This window comes from Petromyzon marinus, chromosome 50, assembly GCF_048934315.1.
Source record: "Petromyzon marinus isolate PM22_M1 ecotype Great Lakes invasive population chromosome 50, UKy_Petmar_22M1.pri1.0, whole genome shotgun sequence".
NCBI classification, from domain to species: Eukaryota; Metazoa; Chordata; class Hyperoartia; order Petromyzontiformes; family Petromyzontidae; genus Petromyzon; species Petromyzon marinus.
Genome location: NC_133716.1, coordinates 8552332 through 8571765, shown reverse-complemented (window position 1 = coordinate 8571765; position 19434 = coordinate 8552332). Strand labels below are relative to the sequence as shown.

The following is a 19434-nucleotide window of genomic DNA, read 5'->3' as shown; positions in this document are numbered from 1 at the left end:
GTCGTTACGAACCAGTGGGCCACGTGACCACCCCACGTGGTTGAACACGTGGGCCACAGTCGAGTCTTACGAGGAGGAGTGCAGCCGCTCTCTGCTGTTGTGATCGCGATCGAACGGCAAAGATGGATGTGTCCAGATGCAACCCGTACCAAGTGATGCTCACGATGGCGTCTTTAGTCGGATTTGTCACTTGGCAAGGGGTGATGGAGCCGGCCATCTGGCTGCCACCCTCCATACTAAAGGTGAGCGATCACCTGGGGGTTAATTCCCTGATTGGATATCTCGATAACCTGGGTGGCAATGCTGCTAGTCTTGGAAATCCCGATGATCTTGGTGGCAATGTTGCTCCTCTTGGAAATCCCGATGATCTTGGTGGCAGTGCTGCTCTTCTTGGAAATCCCGATGATCTTGGTGGCAATGTTGCTCCTCTTGGAAATCCCGATGATCTCGGTGGCAATGCCCCCATGGCATATGCCGACTTTGCTTCGACCGATTTTCCGAGCCAATCGATACCGGACAGCAACGAGAGAGAAGACGTCCCCGCCGAGCAGAGGCCGTGCGACATTCAACCACCGCCGGAGCCGCGAGAGCAGCACCGACATAGCCTCTTGTCGACCGTCATCTCCGCAATCAGCACGGGATTCAGTGCAGTGCAAGTGATCGCGTGGATTTGGGCACGCAAGGTACGTTCATCGCACCGCCGCACTACAACAGTCAAATAACACTTTAGCGTGGGGGTAGCGGTCAACTTTAAAATAAGTTAATATCAAATTTGTATACAGTAGATCGATCCCGGAGGGCATTTTGGTCGATTTGAGGCCGCCTCCCCCGCTACTCCCCTGCGCCCCCACTACCCCCTCTGCTACCCCCCCCACTACCCCTCACTACCCCCCCACTATCCCCACCGCTACCCCCCTCCGCTACCCCTCTCCGCTACCCCCCTCCGCTACCTCCCCTGCACACTCCCCCTCTACAACCACCACCACCCGAACCAACCCAACCCCGTTTTGGAGGCAGGTACGGGGGACCTGAACAGCGTCAGAATCTCTCTTGAGACTGGAGCAGTCCGATAAGCTATGAGGCTGTTTTAGTCTTTCACAGACGTCCAGTATGGGCGGGTCAGCAAGTTGTAGCGGCAAACAGAGCCGCGGGGCCTGCAGGAGAATGTGCGAGGCCTATAACAGGTCTCTATTCGGATGTTGCTGGCACGGCATCGGACAGGCGCATTAGCTAGTGAGCAGATGAGGCGACGTGACACATCGTGACTTAGTCGTTGTGTCCCTCTGGCCGCGGAGGGTGATGTGGGTGCGGACTGGGATGGTGGGGAGTTTTGGCCATACTTCACCTGGCTAGTCATTAGATCCGGTTCAGGGAGAGGGACGGACAGAGCGCATGCCCGGAGCTCCGTTTGTTTAAAATCATGGCCAGACGCGCAGCACGGCGTGATTCAGAAGTGTCCAGGGAAAGTTCGTTGTAAAGTGTTGCTCAGAGCAGTGTTGTGTAATTATTCAAGAAACACCTCTTACGTTTCATAATACGAGCAAATTAGGAATCAACGAGCTAGCATAAATAATGTTCGTACCTGTACGTCGAGTAATGTTTCTGAACTCCATTTGGAAATACGGAGCGTGAAGAGTTTTTTTTTGCATGCCAGAGATTCCACATCGTTAACGGGAGTGCGTGTGTGTGCCTCTTATTGTGCATCTTGGCTGTTGCTCTGAGAACAGAAGCCGCGTGATGGCGGCCTGAGTCCACAATTGGTGCGGAAGGCGTTTGTCTACAATTCCAAGGCCCGCTATTTCCAAAGGAGGAACCCGTGTGGGGTGAGTCGCAACACAACGCTCGTTGCTCGCGATCCACCGATGAGTCCCAGTGAGAAACGATCACGGGGAAACATTTATTATACTTCTTTTGTTCTTTCGGTAAAGTCACGTAGAATGAGAATAAAATAATAAATTGATAAAATAAAATAACACAATAATATTCTCACGACGTTTCGGCCATAGCGGGAAACAGAGCCGCGGGGCCGAAACGTCGTGAGAATATTATTGTGTTATTTTATTTTATCAATTTATTATTTTATTCTCATTCTACGTGATTTTACCGAAAGAACCAAAGAAGATGAATCATTGCAGTCACGAAAGCTTTAAATCGATATTTATTATACTTTTGATTTAAAGCTTTCGTGACTGCAGTAATTCATATTCTTAGCCCTTTCGGTAAAGTCACGTTGAAGGGAAACAATAAAATAATAAAAAATATATAAATATATTATTGTTCATATATTATATATTTTATTGTTTCCCTTCAACGTGACTTTATAAAATAATAAAATATATAGAAATATATATTATTGTTTATATATTATATATTTTATTGTTTTCCTTCAACGTGACTTTACCGAAAGAGCTAAGAACATGAATTACTGCAGTCACGAAAGCTTTAAATCAAAAGTATAATAAATTTCGATTTAGAGCTTTCGTGACTGCAATGATTCATCTTCTTTGGTTCTTTCGGTAAAGTCACGTAGAATGAGAATAAAATAATAAATTGATAAAATAAAATAACACAATAATATTCTCACGACGTTTCGGCCCCGCGGCTCTGTTTCCCGCTATGGCCGAAACGTCGTGAGAATATTATTGTGTTATTTTATTTTATCAATTTATTATTTTATTCTCATTCTACGTGACTTACCGAAAGAACAAAAGAAGTATAATAAATGTTTCCCCGTGAATATATATAATATATTATTGTAATATATTATTGTTTAATATATAAACAATAATATATATTTATATATATTTTATTATTTTATAAAGTCACGTTGAAGGGAAACAATAAAATATGTAATATATAAACAATAATATATATACTTATATATTTTATTATTTTATTGTTTCCCTTCAACGTGACTTTACCGAAAGAGCTAAGAATATTTATTATACTCTTCGGTTCTTTCGGTAAAGTCACGTAGGTAGAAAAATAATAGATCACGACGTTTCGATCGCAACACAAGCAATCGTCATCAGGTGGGACAACCACAGCAAGACCACCTGATGACGATTGCTTGTGTTGCGATCGAAACTTCGTGATCTATTGTTTTTCTACCTACGTGACTTTTACCGAAAGAACCAAAGAAAATGGATTCCTGCAGTCACGAACGCTTCAAATCAAGATTGAAACAAATATTGTTTGACTGGGTATTGCATTGTACATTCCTGCATCACACATTATACATCACACATTCTTGAAGATACAAGTTCGATTATCGTGATCTGAAACTGAAAAATGCTAATCAGATGCCATGCGTATAAATTTTGGGTTGGATTGGAAATTGAGCTGTGTACATATCTGTCCATTCCATCCCTGGATTCCTCCCCTATCCATAAATGGTTCTGCATTCACGTTAGCCTATTGTTACAGTTGTCATTGTGAAGCTGACGGTTATTCTGATCACAGTTCTGTAGTATAAATATACACAGGTCTGTGCGTAACTCCGAACGATTGCAGCAGCTGAAATAGAATGCGACTTTGTCCCGCGTGCAAACCCAGGTGATGGTTATCCGCACGCTTCTCGTCAGCAAGGAGGACGCTGGGAGGCCCCGCAAGATGAAAGACTTCGCTGGCAGCATGATGACCGGAAGAAGACGTGTCCAAGACGGCGGTGGCCCAGCGAAGACAACGAGCCCTTGGAGTCTTCCCAGCCTGCCAAGCTGGATTCGGCGGCAATAGCGAAATCGGGATAGAACTGTTATAAAACTGGGGGAAAAAAAATTATATAATAATAACAAAAACATGTTCATTTATTAGCTACTACAATAAATATTTATTTCCGAAGAAAATCACTTGTGATATTTCTTCATGGTTGGTTCACTGCTTTATTTACACACCTGTGTTAAAATCCTATGGTTTACAATGTTTTTAAAAATAAAACTCATAATTAAGGCTATGGGGTTGTCACAGAAGCCGCGGTCATCACGTGAGTTGTGAATTTCAGGTCCGCTATAACCTGGACACGACTGCAGAAATATTCAATCAAGTGCTCTCGAAGTTGGACTAGCAGTAAAGAGGAGCCCTGGCAACCACGAGCAATTGGTCTGTGCAGATACACGCAGACACAGAGATACTACCACGTTACAGACACGGAGATGCACAGCGATACAGAAGCACAGATACCACACTCTATAGCTCACCACACTCTACAGCTCACCAGACTCCACAGCTCACCACACCCCACAGCTCACCACACTCCACAGCTCACAACACAACTTACCACACTCAGCTCACCACATTCCACAGCTCACAACACTCCACAGGTCACCACACTCAGCTCACCACACTCCAAAGTTCACAACACAACTTACCACACTCCACAGCTCACCACACAACTCACCACACTCCACAGCTCACCACACAACTCACCACACTTCACAACTCAACACTCCACAGCTCACCACACCCCACCGCTCACCACACAACTCACCACACTCAACACACCACACTCCACAGCTCACCACGCTCCCCAGACTCCAAAGCTCACCACACTCAACTCACCACACTCCCCACGCTATCGCTATGAGCCCCACATGCCGCTCACCACACTCATGGTATGAGTAAATTAAGTGAAGTTATTTCCTTTAGCTCATCGTCTGCTTGCAGCCCTAAGCCAGTGATGGAAGTTCCACATTCCTGTGGCGGAGCCAAAGGCAGTACTTATTTCAGCTTTCCTGAGGGGATAATGGGCTAAGTTAACCACCATCCATGGACGTTAACTAGTAATCTTCCGATTAGCTCAACTGGCACTGGATTAGATTAGATGGGATCCCGGGGTTGGTAATATGCACCACGGAGGTGAGATTTAACTCTCGCACCTGGCATACAGGATCCCAACCCTGACGCCTGCTGGATATTTGGAGTTTGCATGCCTCTCTCCCTGTGGTCGTGTGGATTTTTATCCTGGTCCCTCCGGTTTTCCCCCTCCACAATTAGAAACACTTCATTTGAGCTATTTTGTGATAGCTGGTCACATCTGAAAACAAATGGCTATATTGCTCAGTTGGCCTTACCTGGTAAAATAAATAGTAGTTCATAGCTTTGGGAGGCCCTCTCTGGCAATTTCAATATCTTGTCTTTATTGTTTTACTACCACCAATGGTCATTACCAACACTGTTGTTATTTACCTTGGATATGTAATTTCTCTTTAACACGTAGGCTTTCGCGACCAATATTATTCATAATAAAGGTTTTTGGGTTAGATCGCGTTTATTTATAAATGTGTCGTAACCCTCCACCACCCGACACGGCCAATCAGCAAAAAAAGTGTCACGTTGACAAAAGACAAATCATTCACTACTTTAGCCCACCGGTGTGTTGAAGAGTGAATCCACATTTACAGTTTCAGTACGACGTTTCGCTGGTAAATACATCCAGCATCATCGGCAATTCGCCAGAATGGTAAAGCCCTCGCTTGCTCCCGGTTTTATATAGAACAGCAGGGTGACGTCATCACTTAACTCATATCAGGTGCAGTGATTAGAGGCGGAGGGGGGTATTGTAATTATAATCGATTAGTAATCAGTCATTGGTTATGATTAGTAATGAGTTGTAGATTACATTTTGATTAAAGAATTACTAATGTGTATTATTTAATAATACGCTTCCAGGCCGCACTAAACCTTTAGCTGTCAAAGCGATTAAAGTTATTCTTGTTCCTCTCAATTTCAATGGATTCTATAATTAGTCTTTGCCAGTAATAATTAGTTTTACACACCACTGCAACATTGTCAAAATCAATTGAGTGTCCTTGTTGACAAGCATGTTCTGCCACTGCCGGCAGTTGTGTTTGAGATAATTTAATATTTCTCTGATGTTCTTTTAGTCTTACACTGATGTTACGTCCCGTCTGCCCAATGTAGCAGCTGCCACAAACAATTAATCCGATAGACACCTTCTGTTGATAATTTAGGTAATGCGCCTTTAGTGCAAGATACTAGTTTTTGAATGTTGTGTACTGTACCAAATCTTACTGTAATGTTTTGCTTTTGCAAAACAAGGGCTAATTTGTCAGTTACTCCTGAGATGTATGGAATTTTTATTGTTTTAACAATCTGGTCGCTTTCAGCAGTATTGCTTTGCGATCGTGATTTGGCATTCAGTGCTCTGTTAATTTGAGCATTATTGTAGCCATTCTGTCGTAGTGCGTCTTTAACGTGCTTAATCTCTCTCACTAGACTCTCACCATCTGACACTGTTTTAGCCCGATGTATGAGCGTCTTGATAAGAGAGGATTTCTGAGCTGGATGATGATGTGATTCTGCATTCAGATAGGCATCAGTGTGCGTTTGCTTTCTGTAAACGCTGCGTGTTATTTTACCGTTTAAGCCATGTCCAAGCAAAATATTTAGGAATGGGAGTGTGTTATTCACCTCCATTTCCATGGTGAAATGGATAGCCGGGTTTTGTGCATTGAGATTATTTAGAAAATCATTAAGTGTATCTTTACCATGTGGCCAGACAACCAAAGTGTCATCCACATATCTAAACCAAAAGGATGGTTTTAATGTGCTCGAGGCAAGTGCTCTTATTTCAAAGTTTTCCATGTACAAATTTGCTATAGCAGGGGATAAAGGAGAACCCATTGCTGCTCCTTCCTTTTGTTTAAAGAAATCCCCTCTCCATAAGAAGTGTTATTTAAACAATGGCCAGCAAGTTTCGGAATATCTTTTGGTAAACCGGTATTCTTTACTAGTGTATCAAGTAATATAAAACCTTGTATATGTTTGGTCATTTTTGTTATCCAGTGCAGGATGAGGGCCTCACCGTGCCACGTGAGCTGCTGGGATTAGCTGCCCATACTTCAACGCACTAGTAGTCAACGTGGGTTAGTCGAGCCGAGAAGTAAAGAGCGATGTCATGAATTTCACTACACTGCCCTCTGCTTCCCCTACACGTAAGCCACTTACAAGAAACTGACATGCACATGGCCACCCATCCAGGCACTATCCAGGTTCAACCCCACTCAGCATTGATGAGATCTGTGCATTTTGGGCCATTTTATCAAAGGCTATACAGTAATGCATTAGAAGAGTTAAATGAAATGTTTTGGCCAATCCCTCATATAATGTCATACGGCATATTGACCTGTATATTATAGATGCTACTGTATTGCAATATATTTACCTGCACATTTTAGGCACAATTGTACAACACACGATTATGCCAAAAAAATATATATCAGTTTGAAAATGTGGAAAACTATATTGTCTTGTTTGTATAGGTCTGGCAGCACTGAAGAAATTATATAACAAAAAAATCTAAACAGCGTGCATTTCAGGTGAACGGGACACATCTCCGGTTACCGCCGGTGTCAGGGAAAATCTGAAACCACCAGGACCCATTCACATCTGTAAACTAAGAGCATAGGGCATATGACCGTGCATGTATTCAATGTATTATAAGAAAAGCAGGGCTTTTCACAGACGAGCATTTCAGGCTTTAACCTGAACCAAAATAATCCCATTTCAGTGTGTCTGGCGAGACGACACTGTGCAGTTTGACATAACTCGCAAATGTCTTTATGCAGTGCCGTGGCTCATAGTGGTTTTTTTCTTTAAATGCGTTTTCTAAAAGTAAATATAAAGGGCATTTTTGTATTTTAAGACTGACCTTTCATGAATAAAACTTCCATCGATAACAATGTACGTGTATTCTAACAATTGCCAAACAATTTGTACCCTAAAACCGTACAAACATATTACATATGTGGGATATTAAACGGACAGTCGAAATTGTAATTGAGCAATAATACGTATTGTATTCATCCTGTGAAGCCTGGACTGAGCTCGACTGTTTTTTTTAATGACGGTTCGATTCCCAGCCTTGGCAAACCAGTGGTGTTCGATAACTGTGCAACCCCGATCCTCACTAACCTTCACCGACCTGTACCGACCAACAAGATAAAGTATCGTCAAAAAAACCTCCACGGTCTACATGGCGTGGAGACGAAGCCTCCATCCAGGAGTGTAAGTACAGGGGGTCTGAACGATAAGCGTCATGTCGAACATGCCAAACGTTGACGCGCGTGTGGTCGTGGCAAGACAGGGCACGTGAGGCGTCTTGGGACACACGCCCAGTTGCCAAGTAAAATCTGCCACGCACACACAGAACACTCCCTCAGATGGAGCTGTCCAGGCTAAGCTCCGGAAAAAAATATCCACCCCCTGTCAGAGGTAGGGGGCAGTTGTCTGGGGATTTGGGGGGGGTCCCAGGAAAATGTCATGAAAGATTAAGCCCTGGAAATGTCCATATAAAACCCAATGTACATGTACGGTTACGTTTTGCTAATCCACTGCTGGATGGTCTCCTCTCCACGCCGTGCGGGTCGTGGTAGGGGGGGGGGTGTATTTGACCATACTTCACCACACTCTTTGGTTATATTCCGTAAAGTCACGTAGGTAAAAAATAAAACAACAAAAATTACGACGTTTCGGCCACAATACAAGTGGCCTTCATCAGGCGAAGGGACCGTACTGTCCACGTTAGTAAGTGCAGACTTGATGTTGTTTGTTATCAGCTACGTCCGGACGGGACTGGAACTCAGGTAGTCCACAAGGCAGTGGTCCACTCACGGCTGCATCACCACTCCCCCCCAGGTACGTGGCAAGAACACAGAAATAACAATAGTAACAGTGATGATGGCCATGCCTCGGTTGGCATTAGATGCGAATGAAGTTCAACATTCATACGTAGGGCTGTCCCGTGCTGTCAAACCATACAGTAGTCCCCGCTCGCCCATTTAACCGTGCAGTCATGCATGGCGATGCATCTATGATGCCAGTTGCATCCAGTCTCAAACCTGCTGAGCTTCCGAGATCAGACGCATTCCGAGTTTATTTTCTCCAAAACCGGAAAACCATTATCACCATCATCCTCCCTTCCCCTCCAAGTTCCTAAACACGGTGTAACCTTTCTCAACTCGGGACGCGTACTGCACGTACAGGTGTGTCACGCAAGCTCGCATCCATTCTACAAAATACGAAGAGAGTGGCGATGTTTGTTGCCGGCCGCTCTGGTGTCGTTTTCGGGCCTCCTTGCGTGTGCCACACCGCGCTTGCCGACACCGCGGTCCTTTTAAATCGTCAACGGCAAGTCGGTGTGTCAAGTCGGTGTGCACGTTGATGAACGTAAATCCGTGCGAATTGTCAACGCTGCTGATACACACACACACGACAAAGATCCCCCGTGTAGCCTGTAACAGACTGAAGGGGCAAGTGCTGTTAGCGAGCAGCCCCTATTGAAGGCCGGAATGGTACACGAGGGGGGGGGGGGGGGTGTGGGTGGTCAGCACCACGCCCGGCCGCCTTTGTCTCCCCAGTGATGATGTTTACGCACCGCACCAGGTACTCATTTGAGGCCGTGAGCGGTAATCGAACTCTGGGTTCGTGGCGCAGCGTAGCGCTAACCGCTGCACCACCGCTCCTCGCACAGCACGCGCCCCGCAAGTCACCAAGAGTCGTCGAGAGGGTGACGATGACGACAGTGGCGGCGTCTTCGTCGCCTCGCCTCGTCACCCACCATCATCATCATCAGAGTTACACATCTGGGAAACGTTTTACTCACCAAGGGATTCAGACCGCTCGATCACCATCCTCCTCCTGTTTAACACGTAGGCTTTCGCGACCAATATTATTCATAATAACGGTTTTTGGGTTAGATCGCGTTTATTTATAAATGTGTCGTAACCCTCCACCACCCGACACGGCCAATCAGCAAAAAAAGGTGTCACGTTGACAAAAGACAAATAATTCACTACTTTAGCCCACCGGTGTGTTGAAGAGTGAATCCACATTTACAGTTTCAGTACGACGTTTCGCTGGTAAATACTTCCAGCATCATCGGGCAATTCGCCAGAATGGTAAAGCCCTCGCTTGCTCCCGGTTTTATATAGAGCAGCAGGGTGACGTCATCACTTAACTCATATCAGGTGCAGAGATTAGAGGCGGAGGGGGGTATTGTAATGATATAATCGATTAGTAATCAGTCATTGGTTATGATTTGTAATGAGTTTTAGATTAGTAATTCTTTAAATCAAAATGTAATGTGTATTATTTAATAATACGCTTCCAGGCCGCACTAAGCCGGTAGCTGTCAGAGCGATTAAAGTTGTTCTTGTTCCTCTCAATTTCAATGGATTCTCTAATTAGTCTTTGCCAGTAATAATTAGTTTTACACACCACTACAACATTGTCAAAATCAATTGAGTGTCCTTGTTGACAAGCATGTTCTGCCACTGCCGACAGTTGTGTTTGAGATAATTTAATATTTCTCTGATGTTCTTTTAGTCTTACACTGATGTTACGTCCCGTCTGCCCAATGTAGCAGCTGCCACATGAACAATTAATCCGATATACACCTTCTGTTGATAATTTAGGTAATGCGTCTTTAGTGCAAGATACTAGTTTTTGAATTTTGTGTACTGTACCAAATCTTACTGTAATGTTTTGCTTTTGCAAAACGCGGGCTAATTTGTCAGTTATTCCTGAGATGTATGGAATTTTTATTGTTTTAACAATCTGGTCGCTTTCAGCAGTATTGCTTTGCGATCGTGATTTGGCATTCAGTGCTCTGTTAATTTGAGCATTATTGTAGCCATTCTGTCGTAGTGCGTCTTTAACGTGTTTAATCTCTCTCACTAGACTCTCACCATCTGACACTCAGTGAGAGGATTTCCTTCGATTGATCGATGACGACGACGACGACGACAATAATAACAATAATGGTTAATTAAAAACAGCAAGAAGTGAACTTTTTGAGTCTCCGGCTGAGAGTGAGTGGAGGCAGCGGGCGCGTTGTTTGGCTGAGCGCGACAGCGCGGGTTGCCGTGGCGACGAGACGCAGGGCACCCTCCTCCCCTCTCCGCCCTTACAGGGGGCCTCGAGCAGCCCCACCACCACTCAGCTCACCACTCAGCGTACCACACAGCTCACCACTCAGCTCACCACTCAGCTTACCACTCAGCTCACCACACAGCTCACCACTCAGCTCACCACACAGCTCACCACACTCCACAGCTCACCACTCAGCTCACCACTCAGCCCACCACTCAGCCCACCACTCAGCCCACCACTCAGCTCACCGCTCAGCTCACCACAGCTCACCACACTCCACAGCTCACCACACTCCACTGCTCACCACACTCCACAGCTCACCACGCTCAGCAGGTTTAAGCCTGGATACTACTGGCATCATAGACTCAACACAATGCATGACTGCACGGTTAAATAGGCGAGCGGGGACCACTACTTTCGCACCTAATGCCATCCTGATCATGGCCATCATCACCATTGGGTAGACTAATGTCTTTCAGTGTTCTTAACACAATTTATAAACGTGCGTTTAGAGAATTTAGCTGCTACACATGTCCACGTGATCGGCCAATTTCTTGAACTATCATTCGTGATAGGTCGCTTCTGAAAAATACCTTTATAGCTCAGTTTGCTTCAATTACCTTTTATTGTTCACTTAATGCTTTCGTGACTGCAGGAATTCATATTCTTTGGGTATTTCGGTAAAGTCACGTAGATAGGTTAAAAGAAAATAACAACAAATAACAACTACCACGTTTCGATCGCAACACAAGCGTTCGTCATCACGCTTGTGTTGCGATCGAAACGTCGTAGTTTTAATAATGTAATTTTTTGGTTATTTCCTTTGAACCTATCAACGTGACTTTCCCGAAAGACCCAAAGAATATCACCTTTAATTATTTTCACAACTTTATATCATCAAATATCAGAAGCAAAGCAGGCTTGAGCCTCGACCCTGGATCAGTGAGTGGTTTGCGCAGCCGATTGTTGATGTGTAAAGCTGCGTGGCCCTACCCGTTCACGCTGGCGGGACGTGTTGAAGAAGTCTCCTCCACACTGTACCCCAGCAGACATGACCTGCCCGTTCACTCAGTGGCGTTTACCATTCAAACTTTTGGGGCTGACAGAGGCGGGGTGAGGATCAACTGCTGCGCTGCGAGATCGAACTGGCAACCACCGCATTTGCCAGTCGAATGCGGGAACGAACAACACCACGGCAACATCATTCCAATGTGTGTGCGGAATTCCATCTTTATTTAGAAAGTATCAATTCTCTTTGTGAATGCGTATTAACGTTGTTCACTTGGCACCATTGTTGCGTGTTCAGTCTCCATTCACGGTCGTTGGTGACAAAGAGAACGAAAACGGAAGGGGTGCACACACAATACTAGGATGATCTTGATTTTAAAAAATATGTAAATCAATGGGCCATTACTCTCTGGTTCTTTCGGTACAGTCGCGTAGGTAGAAACAAAATAATAATAATAGATCACGACGTTTCGATCGCAACACAAGCAGCCGTTCTCAGGCGGAAAAAAACAGCGAGAGAGCTGTTACAACAAGGTGATAAAGGTTATAACCTTGTTGTAACAGCGAGAGAGCTGTTACAACAAGGTGATAAAGGTTATAACCTTGTTGTAACAGCGAGAGAGCTGTTACAACCTTGTTTTAAGAGCTGTTACAACAAGGTTGAAACAGTGGAACTGCTCGTTCAGCAGTTCAACTGCTGGATTATTTTTTCCTCCTAAGGATGACCGCTTGTGTTGCGATCGAAACGTTGTGATCTATTATTTTTATAATAATAGATCACAGACACTCGCCAGTGGAGTGGACAACCTCCCGTTGCCATGGCTACGGGGCGGCCCGTTGGGTTCCAACCGTGGACTGTCGTTACGAACCAGTGGGCCACGTGACCACCCCACGTGGTTGAACACGTGGGCCACAGTCGAGTCTTACGAGGAGGAGCAGTGCAGCCGCTCTGCTGTTGTGATCGCGATCGAACGGCAAAGATGGATGTGTCCGGATGCAACCCGTACCAAGTGATGCTCACGATGGCGTCTTTAGTCGGATTTGTCACTTGGCAAGGGGTGATGGAGCCGGCCATCTGGCTGCCACCCTCCATACTAAAGGTGAGCGATCACCTGGGGGTTAATTCCCTGATTGGATATCTCGATAACCTGGGTGGCAATGCTGCTAGTCTTGGAAATCCCGATGATCTTGGTGGCAATGTTGCTCCTCTTGGAAATCCCGATGATCTTGGTGGCAGTGCTGCTCTTCTTGGAAATCCCGATGATCTTGGTGGCAATGTTGCTCCTCTTGGAAATCCCGATGATCTTGGTGGCAGTGCTGCTCTTCTTGGAAATCCCGATGATCTTGGTGGCAATGTTGCTCCTCTTGGAAATCCCGATGATCTTGGTGGCAATGCCCCCATGGCATATGCCGACTTTGCTTCGACCGATTTTCCGAGCCAATCGATACCGGACAGCAACGAGAGAGAAGACGTCCCCGCCGAGCAGAGGCCGTGCGACATTCAACCACCGCCGGAGCCGCGAGAGCAGCACCGACATAGCCTCTTGTCGACCGTCATCTCCGTAATCAGCACGGGATTCAGCGCAGTTCAAGTGATCGCGTGGATTTGGGCACGCAAGGTACGTTCATCGCACCGCCGCACTACAACAGTCAAATAACACTTTAGCGTGGGGGTAGCGGTCAACTTTAAAATAAGTTAATATCAAATTTGTATACAGTAGATCGATCCCGGAGGGCATTTTGGTCGATTTGAGGCCGCCTCCCCCGCTACTCCCCTGCGCCCCCGCTACCCCCCCCACTACCCCCTCTGCTACCCCCCCACTACCCCTCACTACCCCCCCCACTACCCCCTCCGCTACCCCCCCACTACCCCCTCCGCTACCCCCCCCCACTATCCCCACCGCTACCCCCCTCCGCTACCCCTCTCCGCTGCCCCCCTCCGCTACCTCCCCTGCACACTCCCCCTCTACAACCACCACCACCCGAACCAACCCAACCCCGTTTTGGAGGCAGGTACGGGGGACCTGAACAGCGTCAGAATCTCTCTTGAGACTGGAGCAGTCCGATAAGCTATGAGGCTGTTTTAGTCTTTCACAGACGTCCAGTATGGGCGGGTCAGCAAGTTGTAGCGGCAAACAGAGCCGCGGGGCCTGCAGGAGAATGTGCGAGGCCTATAACAGGTCTCTATTCGGATGTTGCTGGCACGGCATCGGACAGGCGCATTAGCTAGTGAGCAGATGAGGCGACGTGACACATCGTGACTTAGTCGTTGTGTCCCTCTGGCCGCGGAGGGTGATGTGGGTGCGGACTGGGATGGTGGGGAGTTTTGGCCATACTTCACCTGGCTAGTCATTAGATCCGGTTCAGGGAGAGGGACGGACAGAGCGCATGCCCGGAGCTCCGTTTGTTTAAAATCATGGCCAGACGCGCAGCACGGCGTGATTCAGAAGTGTGCAGGGAAAGTTCGTTGTAAAGTGTTGCTCAGAGCAGTGTTGTGTAATTATTCAAGAAACACCTCTTACGTTTTATAATACGAGCAAATTAGGAATCAACGAGCTAGCATAAATAATGTTCGTACCTGTACGTCGAGTAATGTTTCTGAACTCCATTTGGAAATACGGCGAGTGAAGAGGTTTTTTTTGCATGCCAGAGATTCCACATCGTTAACGGGAGTGCGTGTGTGTGCCTCTTATTGTGCATCTTGGCTGTTGCTCTGAGAACAGAAGCCGCGTGATGGCGGCCTGAGTCCACAATTGGTGCGGAAGGCGTTTGTCAACAATTCCAAGGCCCGCTATTTCCAAAGGAGGAACCCGCGTGGGGTGAGTCGCAACACTGGGGGCGCACACAGCCGACAACACAACGCTCGTTGCTCGCGATCCACCGATGAGTCCCAGTGAGAAACGATCACGGGGAAACATGTATTATACTTCTTTTGTTCTTTCGGTAAAGTCACGTAGAATGAGAATAAAATAATAAATTGATGAAATAACACAATAATATTCTCACGACGTTTCGGCCATAGCGGGAAACAGAGCCGTGGGGCCGAAACGTCGTGAGAATATTATTGTGTTATTTTATTTTATCAATTTATTATTTTATTCTCATTCTACGTGATTTTACCGAAAGAACCAAAGAAGATGAATCATTGCAGTCACGAAAGCTTTAAATCGATATTTATTATACTTTTGATTTAAAGCTTTCGTGACTGCAGTAATTCATATTCTTAGCTCTTTCGGTAAAGTCACGTTGAAGGGAAACAATAAAATAATAAAAAATATATAAATATATTATTGTTTATATATTATATATTTTATTGTTTCCCTTCAACGTGACTTTATAAAATAATAAAATATATAGAAATATATATTATTGTTTATATATTATATATTTTATTGTTTTCCTTCAACGTGACTTTACCGAAAGAGCTAAGAACATGAATTACTGCAGTCACGAAAGCTTTAAATCAAAAGTATAATAAATTTCGATTTAGAGCTTTCGTGACTGCAATGATTCATCTTCTTTGGTTCTTTCGGTAAAGTCACGTAGAATGAGAATAAAATAATAAATTGATAAAATAAAATAACACAATAATATTCTCACGACGTTTCGGTCCCGCGGCTCTATTTCCCGCTATGGCCGAAACGTCGTGAGAATATTATTGTGTTATTTTATTTTATCAATTTATTATTTTATTCTCATTCTACGTGACTTACCGAAAGAACAAAATAAGTATAATAAATGTTTCCCCGTGAATATATATAATATATTATTGTAATATATTATTGTTTAATATATAAACAATAATATATATTTATATATATTTTATTATTTTATAAAGTCACGTTGAAGGGAAACAATAAAATATGTAATATATAAACAATAATATATATACTTATATATATTTTATTATTTTATTGTTTCCCTTCAACGTGACTTTACCGAAAGAGCTAAGAATATTTATTATACTCTTCGGTTCTTTCGGTAAAGTCACGTAGGTAGAAAAATAATAGATCACGACGTTTCGATCGCAACACAAGCAATCGTCATCAGGTGGGACAACCACAGCAAGACCACCTGATGACGATTGCTTGTGTTGCGATCGAAACTTCGTGATCTATTGTTTTTCTACCTACGTGACTTTTACCGAAAGAACCAAAGAAAATGGATTCCTGCAGTCACGAAAGCTTCAAATCAAGATTGAAACAAATATTGTTTGACTGGGTATTGCATTGTACATTCCTGCATCATACATTATACATCACACATTCTTGAAGATATGCCATGCGTATAAATTTTGGGTTGGATTGGAAATTGAGCTGTGTACATATCTGTCCATTCCATCCCTGGATTCCTCCCCTATCCATAAATGGTTCTGCATTCACGTGAGCCTATTGTTACAGTTGTCATTGTGAAGCTGACGGTGATTCTGATCACAGTTCTGTAGTATAAATATACACAGGTCTGTGCGTAACTCCGTACGATTGCAGCAGCTGAAATAGAACGCGACTTTGTCCCGCGTGCAAACCCAGGTGATGGTTATCCGCACGCTTCTCGTCAGCAAGGAGGACGCTGGGAGGCCCCGCAAGATGAAAGACTTCGCTGGCAGCGTGATGACCGGAAGAAGACGTGTCCAAGACGGCGGTGGCCCAGCGAAGACAACGAGCCCTTGGAGTCTTCCCAGCCTGCCAAGCTGGATTCGGCGGCAATAGCGAAATCGGGATAGAACTGTTATAAAACTGGGGGAAAAAAAATAATAATAACAAAAACATGTTCATTTATTATCTACTACAATAAATATTTATTTCCGAAGAAAATCACTTGTGATATTTCTTCTTGGTTGGTTCACTGCTTTATTTACACACCTGTGTTAAAATCCTATGGTTTACAATGTTTTTTAAAAATAAAACTCATAATTAAGGCTATGGGGTTGTCACAGAAGCCGCGGTCATCACGTGAGTTGTGAATTTCAGGTCCGCTATAACCTGGACACGACTGCATAAATATTCAATCAAGCGCTCTCGAAGTTGGACTATCAGTAAAGAGGAGCCCTGGCAACCACGAGCAATTGGTCTGTGCAGATACACACAGACACAGAGATACTACCACGTTACAGACACGGAGATACACAGCGATACAGAAGCACAGATACCACACTCTATAGCTCGCCACACTTTACAGCTCACCACACTCCACAGCTCACCACACTCCACAGCTCACCACACTCCAAAGTTCACAACAACTTACCACACTCAGCTCACCACACTCCACAGCTCACAACACTCCACAACTCACCACACTCCACAGCTCACCACTCTTAGCTCACCACACTCCACAGCTCACCACACAACTCACCACACTTCACAACTCAACACTCCACAGCTCACCACACCCCACCGCTCACCACACAACTCACCACACTCAACACACCACACTCCACAGCTCACCACACTCCACAGCTCCCCAGACTCCAAAGCTCACCACACTCAACTCACCACACTCCCCACGCTATCGCTATGAGCCCCACATGCCGCTCACCTCACCTCACCGCTCACCTCACCGCCCACCTCACCTCACCGCTCACCTCACCGCCCACCTCACCTCACCGCTCACCTCACCGCTGACCTCACCTCAGCGCTCACCTCACCGCTCACCTCACCTCACCTCACCGCTCACCTCACCGCTCACCTCACCGCTCACCGCTCACCTCACCACTCACCTCACCTCACCTCACCGCTCACCTCACCGCTCACCTCACCTCACCGCTCACCTCACCGCTCACCTCACCTCACCGCTCACCTCACCGCCCACCTCACCTCACCGCTCACCTCACCGCCCACCTCACCGTCCACCTCACCTCACCGCTCACCTCACCGCCCACCTCACCGCTCACCTCACCGCCCACCTCACCTCACCGCTCACCTCACCGCCCACCTCACCTCACCGCTCACCTCACCGCCCACCTCACCTCACCGCTCACCTCACCGCCCACCTCACCTCACCGCTCACCTCAACGCTCACCTCACCGCTGACCTCACCGCTCACCTCTCCGCTCACCTTACCGCTCACCTCACCGCTCACCGCTCACCTCACCGCTCACCTCACCGCTCACAGACACCTCACCGCTCACCTCACCTCAACGCTCACCTCACCTCACCGCTCACCTCACCTCACCTCACCCCTCACCTCACCTCACCGCTCACCTCACCGCCCACCTCACCTCACCGCTCACCTCACCGCCCACCTCACCTCACCGCACCTCACCGCTCACCTCACCGCCCACCTAACCTCACCGCTCACCTCACCGCCCACCTCACCTCACCGCTCACCTCACCGCCCACCTCACCTCACCGCTCACCTCACCGCCCACCTCACCTCACCGCTCACCTCACCGCCCACCTCACCTCACCGCTCACCTCACCGCCCACCTCACCTCACCGCTCACCTCACCGCCCACCTCACCTCACCGCTCACCTCACCGCCCACCTCACCTCACCGCTCAGATCACCGCCCACCTCACCTCACCGCTCACCTCACCGCCCACCTCACCTCACCGCACCGCTCACCTCACCGCCCACCTCACCTCACCTATATATAAACAATAATATATATTTCTATATATTTTATTATTTTATAAAGTCACGTTGAAGGGAAACAATAAAATATATAATATATAAACAATAATATATATTTTATTATTTTATAAAGTCACGTTGAAGGGAAACAATAAAATATATAATATATAAACAACAATATATTTTTCGATTTAACGCTTTCGTGACTGCAATGATTCATCTTCTTTGGTTCTTTCGGTAAAGTCACGTAGAATGAGAATACAATAATAAATTGCTAAAGTTGAGGGTAAGAATCCACCCATTTTTTCGCCATATAGCATTGTGATATATAACGACTTATTGTTGGTAGCTTAGCTGATTGGAGAATATAGAGTTTATTGATAACATTAAGGTAATTTATATTTTAGTTTTTATTGGTTCACTATATAGTAGTGTGAATAGCTCAGATGTGTAGGCCTTGACTTCAACATAGTCATTTCTGTGACCAGTCACTAGCTAATCACTCAGTTATTTCAATGCTAAATTCGCCTAGTTATTTCAATGCTAAATTCTCCTGTTTGATTTGTACTAAGTGCCTCGGTGAATGTGTATGGTCTGACTTTAACGTAGCTATTTCTGTGAGCAGTTACAAGCTAATCACTCAGCTATTTCAATGCTAAATTCTATGCTAATTCCATTGTCAAGGGGTGCCTCTGCGGATGTGTATGCTTTAACTTAGCTATTTCAATTGCTAAATTCTATGCTAATTCCATTGTCAAGGGGTGCCTCTGCAGATGTGTATGCTTTAACTTTTAACATAACTATTTCTGTGACCAGTCACAAGCTAATCATTCAGCCATTTCAATGCTAAATTATATGCTAATTCCTTTGTCAAGGCGCTTTGTTCCTCTCACACAGCTTAAAAGCCGTAATCTGAACGTGGCTCTTTCACTCCAGCGCTGTCCTACCAGACAGTCTCGTCCCT

General features: G+C 45.6%; 1 protein-coding gene and 1 long non-coding RNA gene across 2 annotated transcripts in view; both read left to right on the top strand.

The window, feature by feature from the left end:
• Positions 1 to 1570: 1570 nt before the first annotated feature.
• LOC142931197 (uncharacterized) lies at positions 1571 to 3952 on the top strand. Its single transcript, XR_012947189.1, has 2 exons — positions 1571 to 1823; positions 3556 to 3952. It is a non-coding gene; the product is annotated as an uncharacterized LOC142931197 (long non-coding RNA).
• An 8566-nt stretch (positions 3953 to 12518) lies between these two features.
• The window catches only part of LOC142931170 (uncharacterized), a 153613-nt gene continuing 146697 nt past the window's right edge, over positions 12519 to 19434 (top strand). Inside the window, exons 1-2 of the mRNA XM_076074709.1 lie at positions 12519 to 13517; positions 14622 to 14717. Of these exons, the coding sequence (XP_075930824.1) occupies positions 12879 to 13517; positions 14622 to 14717 (735 nt within the window). The 5' untranslated portion in view covers positions 12519 to 12878. The remainder of the gene's footprint in view (positions 13518 to 14621; positions 14718 to 19434) is intronic.